Genomic DNA, 19,640 nt, shown 5'->3' on the forward strand with positions numbered 1-19,640 from the left:
GGTTTGTAAGCAACCTATATATCTCATTCATCATTTTCTCATTAGGCCTTTCAAATTAGAAATACCATGATAAATAGATATTGAAGACTGCCAGGGATATCATGGATTAACTTTGAAGGATAAAATAAGATTTTCGGAAAAAGGTTGGGAAAGATTCACACAAAACTAATTCATGCTAGGAGCAACTTTCTCAAATATGGTTCCTCTTCCTAGGGCTTTCTGCAAGTTTAAGTTCTATTTCATAAATTTAAAAATTTGCATCCTGTTCCCCATGAAGCAAAGACAATTTAATGTTATGATGGCTGGTTTTCAACAGAATTATATATGCAGTGTTATAGATGCAAAACACCTCAATTAAAGGCTGCTTTCTCCTTTAGCAGGTACAAGGAACAATTTTTCCCGCTCCGAATTTTAATCCTGTTATGGATGCCCAGTCGCTGGGAGGAGCCCTACAGGGAATCAGTGAGTACCTTGACAGATTCTAACACACCTTTTTTCTTCAGAAAGATCTCATTAAATGGCATGCACTAGGCAAAATAACAACTCATAAAATTAAAAGTGTCACCGATTCTTCAAGGTATCACAGTAAGACACACTGGCAATGTCCAAATAAATCATGTATTTGCATTTACAGGAACTAAGAGGTGATTAAGATAAATCTAAAATCTACACCAAAACTTAGGGTAATAAATGCTTTCCTCAAGAAAATAAGAAAAACAAAACAGAATTCTGTGTAATGTCACTACACTGAAGGCCAACAAAGTAAAGGGTTTTACTTGTAACTTCAATCGTTAAATATTACCAGGGACTGTTAAGTCTCTTAAAATATCAGTCATCAAGAAATAAAAATAAACAGAGTAGAAAGTTTAAAGAATGTATGATCTTTCACGCAGGAGTAATTTTTGCTTTCGGTCTATGTAGAAAAAAAAAAAAACAAACCAAAACCACACACACACACAAAGCACAAACAAACTAACAAACTAACAAACCTGTTCACCAAAGGATTCTTCTCTGTTCAGATTTTTGTGTTTTCCTGTTAAACATTGTTGGTACTGCTGAGAGTCAGAATATAGATTTTTTTTTTTTTTTACTATCTCAGACATTTGCCTCACATTAAAATTGTATCAGAATTTTTATACCCCTTGAGCTTTTCACAAGGCTGCACAGCACCAAATCTTGCATTCTGTTTTCAGTTTGTATAACAGAAATGTGAGGACTAAGACTTAATGTCAAATGAACCACAATGAGTATTATTGATCAAGGGGAATCTCAGGTATCGTTTTGATTAACGTGGCTACAGATGAAAGGTTTTAAACATTTTGCTAAACTTCAAACAATACTTTAAATGCGATGTTTCTAATATGGCAAGATTGTGATGATTCTCTTCATTTAACATTGCAAATACAAGCATATTAACTTTACTTTTAATTTCCCTATCAAACTATACGGAACAAAGTTCTAATTTTCAAGGACAACTGGCAAAATAAAAATTTCAGCCTCAGAGGACTTTAAGTCTCCATAGCCTTTACAGACACTGACTCCCTGACCCTGAATATTGCACACAGCATTACTTTTTGTGAGGAGGTTCAGTCACAAATGTTGTCCCACTGATACCAGTGGTATTACACAAATGAATGAAGTTATTCAAGGTTTAAAATATTTCCTGAATCCTTCTTAGTTTTTACTGTAGAGACTATATAAGCTGTACAGATTTCTAGTGATATTTTCTGAAAAGAAAGAAGAAATCCTTATGCACAGAGTTTCAGTAATACTTCCATTTTGTTTGATGGAAAGGACTCAGACTGATGTTAAATTAGTGTCTTGCTAAAAAGCTGGTGTGATTGTGGCAAGATGATTCAGAAGAAAGAGAACTAAAGCTGGTGTATAATGAGCAAATGCAGGCTTCTTCTGCCAACATAAGAAAAAAAAAGTATTAAATGTCCAATTACATTTATGTCAAAATGGAACCTGTCAGTTTTAGATTATATGATAAAATCTGCATAACAAAGCTGCAATAGGTACAGAATGTGTACCTGTAACATATATATATGCATGCCTATATTACAATGACAGGTAGAAACTTGGGAGACCACCCTCCTCCATTCAGATGTGAACGGTTTCCCATGCTTTCCAGCCTAATTCATCTCTGCTGCAAGTGTGATAATGTCAATTGATTTACACTTGGAGATACAGTTATGCTGGAATGCCATTCAAATGCTCAGCCATCAGAAATTACCACGAGCCAACTTTTGGGATGGAAAAAAATTTTAAACGATAAAATAATTTTCAGACTATGTTAATTGTCTTTTTCATAAGCAGTAAATACTTATGCATTATAGAAGTTTAGCAGTATGCTCTAGCCATCGAGCACAAGATCACAGGTAACCTTCAACAAAATGCCCTTGGAGATTGGTTAAAATGTTATATTTCTAAAACTTCATAATTTACTTTATATGGTTCCTCTGAAAATATGTATCTTTCAGTTTTTCAACAATGGTCTGACCATAGTTTGTCATTTCTATAAAAGAGATCCCTAATCCTAAAATGGCAATTTAATCCATATCAACAGGGCATAGAAGTATGACTTCCCAGGCTTAGCCACAAATTCTGCTAGTGTGCCTAGTTCTGAATAGATGAAAGCCTCTATCTGTTTTATTGATGCTTTCAAATCCATTGAGCTTGAGAGAGGTGGTGATGCATGTGATAATAACAGACCACTTCACTTTTTACTGGTATTACACCAGCAAGTGAAAGGTACATAAGCACAGTAAATATAACTCATGTTGGTAAATACCAGCAGGATATTAATCTGTTGACCTATTTTTTTCAAGAAATTAGGTTAGCGTTCTGGAACAAAACACAACCAACCACAAATGTAACTGAATTACAACACTTTGTTAATTTAGAGTCTGTGTTGTGTTTCCTTTACAGGTTGTGAAAAAGATGTGTTGATTGATATCCTAACGCAGCGTTGCAACGCACAGCGGCTGATGATCGCCGAGGCGTACAGGAACATGTATGGCCGGGTACGACAGCGCCTGTCTGTCCTTTTGTCACTTCTGTCCCTCCCGTCCCCAGTGCGGTCGGTCAGCTCTTCTCTCAGGTCAGCCACTGGAACCAAAAGCCTGGCAGACAGCTGCCTGGCACCCACGGACTGGCACACAATTTCGCACACGTAACTATCGAAACCTCTGATGGTTTAAAACTGCCATTTTTACAGCAGTAGAAGTACCTCTGCCACACACAAAGTTTAAAAAAAAACAGAGACATGGAAAGTTTCTTCTTCTATAATTCTTTCCCTTCCTCTATTGACCAAACCACAATTTCTAGACAGACTTACTTCTTCCTCCATGTGCTTTTGGAGGTTTCTGCAGTACTTTTTTCAAGTTTTTGGAATACAAAACAAAATATTGTACTTGGGTTGAAATACCAAAGAAAAACACCATACCAACAGTTACAGGTAGTTGTACCTTACTCACTAATTAATATTCTCATCTCAAGCACTGACATTCTCAGACCACACACCATGTAATCCCATCTATACAGCACATTAATCATCTCAGCTGCTTAATGTTAAATTTATGAATCTTTGAAAGGTGTTTCAAAAAATTTAAAACATAAAAAATTACCTTTTTTTTTTCAAATGCATTTTTTATCCATATTTACTGTATATGACAAGGCAGTTTTTGTTCTTAAACATACACGGAGACAGATATTCTCATTCAATGTCCAGATCTACTATTGCTAAGCAAATGACTTTGGGAAAGTCACAATGCCTGCATTTTCCTCACTTATCCCAGCTATGTAGGGCAAAAATAATAGCAACATCTTCTGTAAAATCCCTGTGAAATCTAGTGATGAAAAGGGCTGTATGAAACTAGATACTATTGGAAAGCCAAAGAAAAATGCTGTGATGAAACTGACCAGACGTGGCCTTCCCCTAAGAGAAGCCAGCCAAACATTTTAAACAAAATCCAGTTTTCTTCTTTTCCCAAAGCCTGAAAAACTACTGTCTCACTGGAAAATGCCTTGAAGGTCAGCGTATGCTTGCTGTTGAATCAATCATAGTGAAGGAGAGTGAGTTTGCAGAAATCCTACCACACAGCCATCAGCCTTAATTAGAGTTAACTAGAAATGGTTCATTCAAAAACTCCACATTAACCGCAGATGTGGTAGCGGGTTACACCACCAGTCTGCTAACCAGCAGCACAGTGTATTTTCATCTTTGGATAGCCGAGCAGTATTCCAGAGGAAGCCTTGTGCCACCTGTACACCAAAATACCACAACCGTTGGCCTCTAATATGCTGAAACACCTCCTTACTCTCCTAGAATTGGGGAAAAGAGAAGAGCTGGACTTAATCAGTGCAGTGGGTTGATTTGGTGTTGTTACTCACCTATAGGACATCACTGACTTTATTTGGACTACTATAAAAATTCAAACACATAATATTTGTGATATTATAGATGCAGCCTTGAATGGATTAGTATGTTTTAAATAGACCATAAAAGAACAATAACTGAATCACAGACTGAACTCGGTGGATCTGAATGATTAAAAGTTGTTTTCTGTTACGAGGTGTTTATTAGGTTACCATTACCATCATACATGCAAACCACACAAGTTCAGTGTTTATCCATGCAACATTGCTCACTGAGCTTTAGTTTTACTTACAGAAAACCAAAGCATGTCAAGCTACCCAAAGGTGCCTGTGGCAGTGGAGCACCCAGGCCCATTCTTTTCAGGTCTGCGTTTATCTCCTTAATCACTGGACAGTGCTCCTTCTCTACACGCCATCTATAGCAGCTAGCTGGGGTTTTTTCACCTTTTCTCTATAGTGTTTCAACTGGACTTCTCATTTGAACAACAGAAAACATTTAAAAGCTCCATGTAATTTTTTATCTTTAATTTCTGCACTCTGACACATGACAATGACCTACAGATAACCACTAACAATATCTCAATAAGGAATTGCCACATGTCCTTCAAGAATGGAGTTATGATTTGCCATATTTAGTATTAATGGAGAACAATTATTGAATTGATCACTACGGATCTATTTGGATTTTCTTTACAAATCCTAAATAAAAAATAAACAAATAAATAAATCCCTATGAAAACACACCACCTTTAAATTTATAACTCTGCCCGCCATATTCAGTCAACCTGAAGTACTATAAAACCAGTAATCACAGACCTGAAGATGTAGAAGAACTGAAAAAGCCAAAGAAAACCTCAGATATCATTTTTAAGAATTTTGATCTCTAAAACTATGAATAATAATAAAAGTGAAAGGCAAACAAACTGGTTTTATATTCCAGCAACAGGCTACAGAAAATTCTGAAACTCATGGAACCTCTTGCATATACACCCACAATTTTAATTTAAATGGATCCATTAAGCACTGGGAATACTTTATAGCGCAAGATATACCAAGATACTCTTGACATCCTTCCAAAAGTTCTACCTTTTGCCATGTGGAGACGGGGGCAGTGCAAGTTAGCTCTAATCTAATTCAGAGATGAAACAGGAATGACGGTTTGGGGTTTTTTTCGTGTTGTGGGGTTTTTTTTCTTTTTTTCTTTTTTTTTGTCTCACCTGTGACAGCAGATATATTGACATGGGTCATCTGGTTAGTGCTCCATGTGGTTTATTTGACTGACCCCTCAAAAGTTTGTTATCTTGGACAGGAACTGCGGAACAGGATGGGATGTGTCTTGCCCTGAATTGCTGCAGTTTACACTTCAGAAGATACTTTAGCACACATCAGTGAGAGCTTTTAACTGGCTGTAATCGGTATTAATGGATATATTGCATCAAGTGAATGTGCTGCTCAGCAGTTCCATCTTATGAGTGGTAAATTCTGCAGCACAGAGAAGACAGACAGGCAGGCAATAACAATTTTAGCCTTCTCAGTTTAATCTATGGCAAACCTGTCAGTCCAATCCTCCACCCTCTTAATTTCAATTCAGTCTGTTCAATATGGTAGCGACTGCCTATTCATTTGACAAATGGAAAGTGTGACACATTAGAAGGAGAAATATATTTAAAAAAACCCCAAAAACCAAAAAAACCCACCCTGAACTGGCTGCATGATTCAGACACACGGACATGCTTTAAGATTCATTTTTACAACTAGCCTTCAAGGATTTCTTATAGCAGAGATGATTAGGAAATGTTAATAATGACAACTTAGAGTTGTCTTTTCTTATTTTTCAATACTTCCCTTGGTTCTGATTGCAGGAGTAATTTTTAATTAGTATCCATTTGTATTATTAATCCATTTTCCCACAGGCATGTTGTCAGAAGTGAAATGTCTTAATGAATTAATTTCTATTACATGTGTGCTTTAGTGGTTGTAAAATGCAGCTAATGTGCATTTACTGAAAACTGCGTATGTTTCTTCATAATAAATTTAATTTTTAATGTGTGTATGTCCTCCATTGCTACTCTAGCTATTAATTTAATTATATTCAGATACGTATCAGCTCTGAAAAAAAGAAGAGCTTATATGATGGGGACCATTTCTGGTACTCCTTTAAATTCAGACTTAGGTCAGAACATATCTGACAGGTGCCTAGTGCCATACGCAAAACATAAAAAAAAAAAATTAGTGCACAAGTATCCTTTTACTCAGGAACAGCAATAGTATAACCAACAAGCTTTTGATATTTCCAATGTTTTGAAGGATGTTACTGGGAAAGGGGAGACTGGGGAGGAAACTCTTATCCATTACTTGGCTACCTGGCAAGTGAGTCCTGAGACACATGCGGGGGAAGAGAGGTCTTTCTTTTTATTAATCCAGCATCTGTCAAAAATAGTTAATTCAGTTTGAATGTAATATATACATAAATTAAAGCACATAACTTTCCAGTAATCCAAAGCAGATATTTTTATGTACTAGGAGCAATATGGATGATTTTAAAAATTATTCACATAGTAATACTGAAAAAAGCACCAGAAATTGCCTGTGTTCTATGAAATCTGACTTCCAAAGAAGCTTAGCTCCCACAGATTCACATATGGAATATGCCAAGCAAAGCTGCAGATGCTCTGCTGTGGTATTCAGGTATTCAGCCTCTAAGTAGTAGATGCACTTAAACCCCTGAATTTTCTTCTGTATTCTAATGAACCGAAAATCAACAAACCCATGTGGTCTATTGGCCTATGTGTCTATTGTCATCTCACCCACCTTCAACAGTTCATCTTTATTAATCATTTACAGGGAAAACCACTAATTTTTTTCAAGCTGTCTTCATAAAGTATGACTAGAGAAATAATCCTGTCTATGCTTTTTCTTTTTCTTTTCAAGGATCTGATAATAGATCTAAAAGAGAATCTCTCTCATCACTTCAAAGAAGTCATGGTCGGCTTGATGTATCCACCCGCCTCCTATGATGCCCATGAGCTCTGGCACGCCTTGAAGGTACTTCTCAAATTGAGAATTCCTTAGAGTTGCAGTTACTAATTACAGTACCGAACGTATCTTAAATTCTTTTTTTTGACATATAAATGGTTGATAAACTGCTGGAATTTAGTACACTGGAGTAGTGTAATACTGTGTAGTCATCAGAAAGATAGTGCTATGCGAAGTTTATTCATTGGTGTGCAAAAACCAGCATAAACAATCTACTTGTCGTGTAGCAAATACAATCCATTTCACACCTATGGTAAATTCAGTAAATGAAGAAATATTTATACAGGGAAATGAAAGGCCCTGATCCTGCAAGCATTTATGTATATTACAAACGAAATTCACGCGAATAGCCAGTGTCACACACTAAGCTTGCACCTCTGAAAAGACCAATACTTCTTTAGCAGAACATGTCTTTACATAAACACAAGTAACTCTGTGACAAAGCAATGATCACTCCACTCAGATTGAACTGATTGCACATTTTGAAGAAAATATTTCCTTTTGTTCCCAGGATCTGAGCCTGTGCTCCTTAAACAACTGAAGTTTTGAAAAAAACATTTTTTTTTTTCCAAATAATCATGTAATTAGATGATGAAATTCATTTCTGCAGGGAATTGTGGAAGTCAAAAGCACAAATTAGTTCATAAAGACCTTCAACAATTTATCAGAAAACAAGCCCACTGTTGGCTATTGAAACTAATAAACCTTTGAAAAATTCCTTCTCAGGAAATTCCTAAATTGCCAGTTCCTGGAAGATGAGAAGGCATATCAAAACTCAATGCTGTTTTCTTTCCATGAATATTTGCCACTGTCCACTGTCACAAATAAGACATAGATTATACGACTCTGAGTGAGGTGATCTACTTATATATTTTGAGAATCTCCTCAAAAAAAGAAAAATTAACACTGTTTTTTCCTGTCCTTCAGAGACTTAAACCAATGCACTTTTTAGAACTGCTGATATATTTCTAATTACAGTTGGTATTAAAAGGATTGTGAAATATTGGTAGCACTGGAAGCATGAATTTTATTAAAATTATTGACAAGATTGCTGAAGTTATATTTTTTTCTACATGTGGCTCAAAGCTAAACTTTCTTATCATATTCTATCTTGATCTGGATTCATATGGCCAAAGTACAAAACAGGCCATATGTGTGTCCAGGCTCAGGCTCAATGTCATGTTTTGCCACTATCCCAAATGCAGAATACTCACTAACACTATACATGTGCATATCAAAAGCAGCATATGCAGCATATCTTATGTGAATTCAAGTTTATAAAATTAATTCAAATCCTATGGGAAAATACAGTGATTTGCAGCACTGCATGCATGGCCATGATGCTTCCCTTATATACCAAGTTTTACAGTAGACATTACAGACCGTAACATTACTAAAAAATAACAGCAATAATAAATAACTAAACAATATAATAATTGGGTTCATATCTACTTCAGATTGTCTGAACACTTGTTGGAGATGTACACTAAATCTTTGCATCTCATTTCTTTCAGCAAATTCTAAATTCTTACTAAAGCTCTAAAATTCTTCCCATTCCTCTCTGTCAGCAGTAGTCTTGCCTCATTCCCAACTTGTTAACGTACATGTGGAATTTCAGATTAAGTAGAATACATTTTAAATACAGGGTTCTACTATTAATATAAAGCCATTTTCTATTTAAATAGGTAGGCTATGCAAAAATACATTCTGCATTGCTCTGGCAGAGATTGCTATTATTTTGTTACTTCTGAAAAGCACAATGTTGCTTTCCTCTAAAAGCTGTGGTTTCTACTAACATCCTCTTTTCCTATTTATTTCTATCCACACAGGGAGTAGACACAGAAGAAAAATGTCTAATTGACATATTAGCCTCAAGATCAAATATGGAGATCTTCCAGATGAAAGAAGCCTACTTAATGCGTAATGTTTTTTACAAGTGCACAGTAGCAGTTGTACCATGTGTGCTCTGGATGTATTAGCACGCATGAAGGAACTGAACTACAAAAATAACTTCTCAGTACTAACTGCCTCCCTTCCCCCTCCTCTCCCACAACTTCATACAAAAGGCTGAAGCAAAACGTTTAAAGTTGAAAATAGGTCATAATATTTTTGAGATGCAATGCTGCCTAAGACGTTTGAAATACCTGGCAGTCACATTTGGGGATTTTCAGAAACTTTCGCACACTTTCACCAAAAAAAGTATATAAGCTGTTTTCCTTCAAAAAGTCCTGACTCAGGCTGGACACTCCACTCACCTGCCTTGACAGGGCATTTCCGAGTACCTGCAGCAGCAGTGGTGGGTGGGCAGACAAACTAGGGCTGCAGCCCCCCAAGTAGGGCAGAGCTCCCCGGCTGGCCCAGGGGTAGCTCCCTGCAGAACTTGGGCTTGAGGAACAATCACTGTAGAAAATGGACAAGTATTTGCACCCTATTTATTTATCCTTTGTTTACTAATCTTCATGAGTACTATTGAGAGCATGTTCATTTGTGATTATATGTTTTTGTTTTGACCTAGAATACAATAATGATCTTCAACAAGATATTGATTCTGAGACTTCAGGTCACTTCAGAGATACGCTCATGAACCTTGCTCAGGTACTGTAAAAACAAGTAGTGTGATTTACATTTCTAAAAAATTCATAACAACTTTTGATACTATTTGATAAATCTTAAATTCTGAGGTGACTGTGGTTAAAGCTAGTTCAACAGGGCTACACTTTTGGAAAGGAGAGGAGAAAGAGCAGAAGAGGAAGAGAACTTGAGTTCCTCCATCTACTTTGACTTTGGTTTTCAGATGGAGGCCAAGGTCAACAGACCATCTTATTGAGTAAGTCCCTAGATATTCAACTGCTGACCCTCTGCTCAATCTGCCTCATCTCAAAAGGAGTCTACTTGCATGTACAAATGAGATTTTCATTGTTAAAGTTCTGTGTTCTCCGTTGTGAGAATATCTGGTTCATAATCCAGTCTAGGCATTATGTAAAAATGGAGGCATATCCACATTTGACTATGCAGGAAAGTATTAAATAGTTTTCTGTTTTAAACATTATGTTCTTTGCCCTACTGCATATGCTAAATCACAGTATGTTTGCATGCAAGCAAATGAACTGTCACTATCACACACCAACTTTTGCAGTTTTACCAATTTGTAGTTTTATGCAACAAAGCTGGTCATCCTTGTCAAATCATGAGTTCCCATTTGCATTGTAGTCACTGTGCTCATTATCTTAAAAATTGTTTGTAAGCCAGAGTAACAAATGACAAAAGGACTGCCAGGAGATAACAGCATACATAAGGTACATCTGTATTTTTATGTATGTGTGTCTGGGGAAAAAGTGTTTCTTACTAAGATTTGAAAGAGCAGCAGGCTTCACTGTGGTACAGAGATAAAGAGCAGATGTTTCAAATGTAGAAGCTATAAACAAGAAATATTTGTCTAATGGATGTTTTTTCTTCTTAATGATGAAAATTCTTCCTTGCTTAAAAACGAGGAGCTACAAGTTAAGCAACTTCACTTCTCATCTTAATTAAAACTGTGGGACCCATCTTAGACATCAAAAGAACAAGTTTAAATTATCTGAGACTGCATTATTAGCCCTTGTTTTCTAAACCACAGACATTGATGAAGAGGCCTGAAATCAGCAGCTTCTTAGCTAACAAGATCTAACTGCTACTCTTCTCAAGACGAAGAATAGTTGCAGAAAATTCCAGCTTTACTCACTTATACTGTACACTTCTGAATACTGTTAGTTGAATCATTAATGTTTGGATATGATCTTATATTAAAACTTGGTGATATTTTATTAAAATATATCCTTTCTAGTTCTAGTACCAGGCAACTTATAGAATACTCTATAGCAACATTTCCAATGCATCCTTTAATGTTTTTTCAGACACCTTTAGCTTAGTTTTCTATTAAATCTTTGGATTGATGACACACACATCTGACTACAGATAGAAGTGAATGTGCTTCACATACAGGGGGCAAACTATTCAATTGCTGTAGTGTGGTATTTACTGTTTTCATGTCCATAGTGAGGCAGATTAGAAGTTACAGGTTATAGTCCTTTCCAGATAAATTAACGGAGTTAAAAATTCAGGCTAACTAATATTGTAGTACAAGACAAACAGATTTTTATTCTAATTCTCATTTTTGGGGTATCAACTGAAATATGGTAGTTGTCTACAATTTAAAAAATAATTACACATATTGTGGGATTCTCCAGCAAAACTATGCCAAGAGTAGTCACTGTTAAATGTTACTGGCAAAAGTGGGCATTTGACTCAAGTAGGGTATTATTTAACTTATTTTATTGTCTGCTTGTCTGTCTTTTTTCCTGTGTTTTCTCATGTATGTAAGTCTATACCATCATTCCATGATAATTTTCCTCAAGTAGTTTATCTTGTTACTAGGAATTCCACTGTGTGAAATTCTGGCAATTTAATTAAAATATAAATTAACATTTTTAACAGGAAAGAGCTACAAATCAGTCTTTCTACAAGTTGACAGCCAATACATAATTTTAATCCTCCTTTTCACACGTAGGGCAAAATGACTGTAAATTTTAAACTAAAGTAAATTGCTTCAAACACGTATCATTAAGGCAGTGATTACATTCAGCTTGAGATTGTTAAGGGTTCTGCAACCAGGGCTGATTTGTATCCTTGCAAGATGATTATGGTTGATAAAGCAATTCCAAAAGTTGTGTGCTTTTCTCTTTTTCTAACAATTATATAATTCAGATCATAGTGTGTTTACTAAAGCATATCAGCTTGATTTGTGTAACTGAAAAGTGATTAAATGTATGGGGAAATGAGAAGTATCCTTTTGTGGTTTATGTATCAAAGTTGCCAAACAATTTCCCAATCTTGGATCTTAATTGTAGACAATGATTGATAATGTTTGCTCCTACAGTTTGTGCAGGGAGAAAAAAAATGAGAAAAGATTCTTCTGGTAATATGCATATTGGTAAGAAATAATCAGTGAATGGCAGATTACTTATTCTTCTCCAGGTTGTCCCCTCATAGTTAAATATTATAGCAAGCAATATAACATCCATAATACTGGAAATGGTGGTGGGATGGTAGTGGCAAGGTAAAAGCTTATTTAAAATGGGATTAAAAATGGGACAGGTTTATCCACTTCCCCTATTTTTTCCTCTCACGAGACCACTTGTCATTTCAGAGTCCCTCTACCTAGAGGAAATGAAGACATGGCAACTTGAAGATATTTTCTACAGTTGCAGATTCAACCATTGAATACAGTGATTCAATCTAAAAGCCCGTGTGTTATCTCAAGAAATGAAACATAGCTTCATACAGAGACAACTTTATACTCCTACAGTGTTTTAGGATTTAACTTTTGAAGAAAATGTATCTTTTTTTTTTTTTTTTTTCCCACAGGGAACAAGGATGGAAGGATACGCAGATCCTTCTACAGCTTCTCAGGATGCAATGGTAAATATAGTCAGATGTGAGCTTCTCAAAAATTAAAAGAAGAACAAATACAAATTTTGAAAGGAGATCCAGGACTAACTCAAAACCTTTTGCATTTTTTTTCCTTTTTCTGGTATATTAGATTCTATGGGAAGCATGTCAGCAGAAAACAGGCGAACACAAAAACATGCTGCAAATGATTCTCTGCAACAAGAGTTACCAGCAGTTGTGGATGGGTAATCCAGTGGCTCGGCTGTTTGAACATAGAATGCAAAGGCCAATTCTGACTTGCTCATAAAACCATGGGTTACATATTCAGAAGTTCAGCGCGCAGCAGGGTATTAGCCTGAAACCAAAGAGTGAGCTGTTGGAGCTCTCAGACTCCCACTGATGTTAATGGGATTTTGGAAGTAATGCAAAACTGAACTTTGCCTGATGACTACAAACAGCTGCAGATAGAACAGACAGACGTCAGGATGCCTAATAGCAGAGAAAAGAACACACAGCCGAAGAAAGGCATAGGCTATTGCTGCACTGCCTTTATTCACAGCACAACAGGATGGGGCAGATCTTTCTTAACTATTTCCTTCATTTTTCCTAAGTAACTCTTTGCTATGAGTGGGAACACCTTGGGAGAGTCAGGTGGAGTATTTTCAACAAATGTTTGTGTGTGAAAACACATCACAGATTCACAGAATCACAGAATCACAGAATGTTAGGGATTGGAAGGGACCTCGAAAGATCATCTAGTCCAATCTCCCTGGTGGAGCAGGAACACCCAGGTGAGGTTACACAGGAAGGCATCCAGGCGGGTTTTGAACGTCTCCAGAGAAGGAGAATCCACAACCTCCCTGGGCAGCCTGTTCCAGTGTTAAGTCACCCTCACTGAGAAGAAGTTTCTTCTCAAATTTAAGTGGAACCTCTTGTGTTCCAGCTTGAACCCATTACCCCTTGTCTTACTGTTGGTTGTCACCAAGAAGAGCCTGGCTCCATCCTCGTGACACTCACCTTTTACATATTTATAAACATTAATGAGGTCACCCCTCAGTCTCCTCTTCTCCAAGCTAAAGAGCCCCAGCTCCCTCAGCCTTTCTTCATAAGGGAGATGCTCCACTCCCTTAATCATCTTTGTGGCCTCAACATTGCTGTGTTGAAGCGTTTCTGTGGAAGTTACAAAGAAGCTTTTGATGGGAGCACTTCAACGCCCACAACCTCTCTCTCCTAATGAACATACACAGAGAAACATAATGGAACATTTTTATTTAAAATAGATAATCAGACATAATTACATATTGCAAGAAAATTATATGAGAACATCCAGATCTTCCACTGCAGAAAAGAAACCTGTTGTATCTGTTTGGTGACAAGTTTGAGATGTCTTTTGCTCTGCAGTGGAAAAACAGTGTGTTTGGTGACAATTTATCACTGTGCAGCCAGCTGTATTTCTTATGCCAACTTCTAACAGCAGCTTAGAACTACTTTGCTGTCACGGATCAACAAGTTAATTCTTCTATCATAACTGCTGTAGGGCTGGTGATGATAGGATTAACATAATGTAACAAATCTGCTTATCCTCTACTCTCTTTCTGTAGCAGAGATTTGAGGGCTCTGCCTGTACACCAGCCCTCTGGCAGGTTAGTAGTAGGCAGTGAGTTGAAAATGTCCCTCTTTTCCTAAAGCAGTAAAGCATGCTCTGTGCATTATCCAGAGCGTCCCTGTCTGGATCCCAACGTGGTGTGCACGTCACGCCGTGGCTCCTTCTCTGGCCGGCTTTAGCCAAGCAGAGCAAGGAATTTGTCTTCACGGCATGACATTCTTACAAGTTTTGTAAACAGATGTTGCTAACCAGAGAATTTATTAAAGCTCCCAGTGAAACAGAGGCCTTGGAGGGCATTCATTGCATACTGTATGCTGGAGAACCCAGAGGGAGAACATCGTGGAAGCCAGGTTTCAGGCTGCTCATTCAGATTGCCTTACCTGGAGGATATAAACATAGTGAAACACTGAGAATAAACAGGGAAAAAATTAAACTCAATAGCTATAGTACTGCGGAAAGCAGGAAAAAGAAAAGTCAAGCTGATCATTATTAATGAACTGGAATAAAGTGAGATTTTTTTCCCCCCAAGTTTTCCAGGAGTTTCAAAATATCTCTGGGCAAGACATAGTAGATGCCATTAATGACTGTTATGATGGATACTTTCAAGAATTACTGGTTGCAATAGGTAATGTAAAAATATTATTTTATGCTAGTAGTGATCCCTTAATTAATATCTAGTATCATATCTCTAATGCATCAAGAATATTGTTTTTCTGATATTTTTATCCACTTTACTCTCCTATATAGTGTAATTAAATTTTCAGAGATAATTAGAAAATAATATTCGAACTACTTTTCCATGTTTGTGTAAATCTAAACAAGTATATATGCAGCATTAGATTCTGACTGAGCACAACAAATATCTGTTCTTTATTTGATAATAAATGTTGTGTGATCAATGATAACTGCATTATCAACTGATTCTACACATACTAAATAATTGGCAAAGTTTTCAGGACTTGAATGGCACATAAACAAGTTCCAAGCTTTACGTGCCTTTGGTTTCCATTTATAGAGTAAGGATAATAATATTTTTACAAAAACGTAATGTAAGCATATTCACTAATATTGAATAAGCCCTTTGATACAACAGTAATGAGAACCCACTCAGAATAAATGCCAGACTTTTAAAACTATAAATATAGTAATGTTTGTGAAAACTGGTAGCTTAATTTTAAGCATGGACAGCACTACCCAGCTTTATATTTCAAGGAGTCCAAAGCCAATAGAATTGATTTTATAGTAATCTTATGTTTACTTGTTGCAACTTTTCTCTCCTAGTGCTCTGTGTTCGTGACAAGCCCTCCTACTTTGCATACAGGCTTTATAATGCAATTCATGTAAGTAGTCTTTTGTCTTCACATATTATAAAAAGTAGCTTCCCCATTTTTTGTTTGCTCGATTATATTTAAGTACTTAAAAATCAATCTGTTCAATCTTTAAGGTTTGATTGCGTGTTTTAAAACTGTTGGTACCTACATAAATTTCAAAGCAGTAGTGCCTAAGCAGCAGTTAGGATTTAACAGTAACAGTAAAAGGTTAAATATTTTTATTACTTTAAAAAGTATCTGTCTGGTAACTGTTCATTTTTTTCAGTTGAAAATCTTTCTTTTCCATGGATTGTATCTCCCCCTGCTGTGCAGAACTCAATGTACACTTTTCTTATCATGCATTTTTTATACCTAGAGATTGAATAAGTTTCACTAAAAATTAAATCATAAATTAGTGTTACATAAAAACAAATGGCCATATTTAATTGTGGAGCTCAATGTACATATACAGGTTTTTATCTTGGTGTGTGTGTGCTAACATATAATAATAAAACAAAAAGAAAGGCGGGTAAATGCAATGAAACACATAAAAATTCTTCCTACTAGAGGTCACTGAAGACATTTTCTTTTGGTTTTCATTCATTATTGAAAATAATGAGACATTATGTTATATAAAAAATAAAGTATAATCTTTTAAGTTAAATCTTTTAAGTGCAATCTTCAGAAGATGGTCATAAAAACCAGCCATGGATAAAATCTGAAGTATCATCTTAGAGCAGGAATGGCAAAGAAAGGGTTCAAGCCCGAACCGTCCAAGAAAGGCTGAGAGGAAAAGGCAATATTTTGTCTGAGTGGTCAAAAGACGATTCTGGCACATGACATGAATAAGATTTGCCAAAAGTACCAGGAAACACCAGCTATCAGCAAGAGTGATGTTTCTCAAAGGTCTGGTATCAAGACCGCTTTTCAAGTTAAAACCGTATTTTTACTTTTAAGAAATATCCCATAGGTAGTTTCATTCTATAATATATTCAGATGATGCATGTGATGCAGGAAAAGTTTTTTAACTATGATTCTAATAAAAATTTGCATTTTGTTTTAGTTAGTATTTTACTCTGTTTTCACAAAGTGTTTTAATTAACACAAATAATTCTCAAAAGAAATGTGAGAATTTAAGTGTGTCTTGTTTTGCAGCCAATTTATGTCCAGATTATACCAAATGCTTTTTATATGTCCATTTACAATACAATATAATAAAACCCACCTAGGATTCTAATGCTTGAAATCATAGTCCATAATGGTTTATAAGAAAGATTTTAACCTAGCCATCAAACACGTATCAAATTCTCTACATGTAGCTTTTTAACATCTCATGACTTGTTTTCTGAGAACAAGATTTCAATATCAATGGCTGCTCTATAAAATTATGATTTAGCTTTAAACAACCTAAATTGGTCATCAGCCTTCCCAACTCTAAATCTCTTTTGATTACTTTTACTGCCACTAGATGTCTTCTTCCTCCACAGGATTACAATTGAAAATATAGTTAGTCTAACACAGTTGAAGATCAGCTATGTCAATTCTAAATCAGCAGTTAAAAATCTCACTGAATTCACATTTGCCAGCAGTTGTTGTGAAACAGATTATTGGCTTCAGTATAGTCTGAATGGCCTTCACAACAACAGTCACAACAGCTACCTATAAACTGAATACCTAAGACAAAAGTTCATCAGGTTTTTCTTTTTAAAAGTTTCACTGCATGGTTAAAACACTGATATGTGGGAAATCTCAGCTATTAAGAAACATGAATTTACTATCTGAGCATGTGAAAACTCTGTAGGATAAAACCTTTGAATGCATAGACTTCTTTAAAATCTAGGATATCTTTACGAGTAGCCTGATTAATTGGTTTATCAAACATTAATATGAGCATATACAGATAGGCAAACACATATTGTCTGACTGTCAAGTTTCCTCTCATTTTATTTTCTTTTTAGGACTTCGGGTTTCACAATAAAACGGTTATAAGGATTCTCATTGCCAGAAGTGAGATTGACTTGATGAATATTCGACAGCGATACAAAGAGAGATATGGGAAATCACTCTTTCATGACATTAAAGTAAGTTTTTACACATTTTGCATATATTCAGCACTGGCACCACACAGACTGTGCCAAGTCCTACCAGAAAAAGAAATAGTTTCCGTTCAACCACTTGGCTTAAAAAAAAAAAGGCACTGTATAAAAACGATAGCGTGTCTTTTCAGTGCCTCAGGCTGACTTCAGTTATTGAGCAGTGAATTCTCAGCTCTCATTCTACATGATTTTGCCCCTCCCGAATAGCAAGAGGAGACTACAAACAGGGCAGGACAGTGTATGCTGAGGAACAGTCGGCACGAGTATTTTCTACACTGGTTGATACCATCTTCTTTCCCACTGTCCTGCAAGATCAGGTTGATACCGCTTTCAAGCAAAACTGAGATTAAAATCTGGTTTTATCCTTGCACTTATGTAGTATCAACCTTCAGAATAAAAGATTCTTCTTGTACTCTTACTCCATATCCTAAAACAAAACTCTGACACTCTTTAGTTGTACTAAAATTAGTCTTGCTAAATTACATTACCTTTTTTATGTTGCTATAATCCAAAAGTAAGACACGCAGTAACTGTAAGAAATTGCTCACAATTTTTTGGTGTTGAACTTGAGAAGTATTACATAGGTTTGTTCCAACCTTTCAGAGGTAGATTGCTTCTAGGTGCCCAAGCAATCAAAGCCCAATGTATGTGAAATTCAAAAAATCTTGGTCTAGAATCCTTGTGAAAACACTGTAATATTCTACAGAACCTTACAATATCAGTCTCATCCCTGTCACACAGTCAAAAGAAGAAAAAATGAGAAAACATAGTCACAGAAATGTTGATTTTTTTTCTTGCAGCATTTTGCTTCAGGGCATTATGAAAGTGCTTTACTTGCTATCTGTGCTGGTGATGCTGAAGATTATTAAGGACAAAGAAGATGAGCTTTGAAGGATATGTAAATGTATTTCAAATAGAAATTGAAGGGATACACAATACACTAACTGTAAGAGATCCCTGTTCTACATAAAAGAACAGAAAAATCAATGCTATACATTTGCTATTATTAAATCTTTCTTGAGACGGGGAAAAAATGTTGGCAGGAGTATGGCTTTATCCCTGGTTCTAATTAATATTTCTGTTTCTATGATTAATGTAAATTAATGGAACAAGTAGTAAAACAACTCCATGGAAGCATATGTTTATCATTTAGTCTTGCAACACCCCAAACACTAGACAATAGGTTCTGGAAGAACCTATTCACTTCCACACTGGAGAGAAAAAATATTTTGATTTATTTACTTTTAGCAGCATGATTTCTTCCTCTAAGTATTTTTTCTTTTCTTTCCCACTTGTAATACATCATTTTTTATGCTCTTGAACATTATTGTTGTAGTTACTATCAAACTAAGCATCTTCCTCGGTCTATTATCAGTCACTCACCAAAGAGTGCTTTTGTATCCTCTTTCACTTAGCCCACATACTTAACGGCATTTCTCTTTTTCTGTTTGAAACAAATGAGAAAAGTAGAATCAAGCCTCCCAAACCATCCTTGATTTAGTGCCACGCACTGGAAACCCCTGGAAGACAAAGCATTGTGTAGCTTCGAGCAGCCCGTGTATCTGTACCTCCTGTCAGTCTCATATAAACAGACATAAGCAAGGGAAAACGTGCTCATATTCATCAAAATAAGCATGCTTTGTTTTGCTCCTGCAGCTACAAAGTTCCCAACTTGACACAGACACTTCAGACTTTTTTTAATAGGTACATTCTGCAAGTGTAGCTCAGCATGACTGAATAAAGCACAGCTATAGAAACATACAAACACATGGCTGCTTTTATGCT

General features: G+C 36.0%; 1 protein-coding gene across 1 annotated transcript; it reads left to right on the forward strand.

The window, feature by feature from the left end:
• Window positions 1-383: 383 nt before the first annotated feature.
• Window positions 384-18,724, forward strand: ANXA10 (annexin A10). The gene is made up of 11 exons (XM_065634543.1): window positions 384-462; window positions 2,932-3,026; window positions 7,312-7,425; window positions 9,246-9,336; window positions 9,932-10,011; window positions 12,820-12,873; window positions 12,995-13,088; window positions 14,979-15,074; window positions 15,731-15,789; window positions 17,718-17,840; window positions 18,656-18,724. Exons 1-11 carry the CDS (start codon window positions 423-425, stop codon window positions 18,722-18,724), a joined length of 915 nt encoding a protein of 304 aa, XP_065490615.1. The 5' UTR covers window positions 384-422.
• The last annotated feature ends 916 nt before the right edge of the window (window positions 18,725-19,640 follow it).

Source organism: Caloenas nicobarica, chromosome 4 (assembly GCF_036013445.1).
Source record: "Caloenas nicobarica isolate bCalNic1 chromosome 4, bCalNic1.hap1, whole genome shotgun sequence".
NCBI lineage: Eukaryota > Metazoa > Chordata > Aves > Columbiformes > Columbidae > Caloenas > Caloenas nicobarica.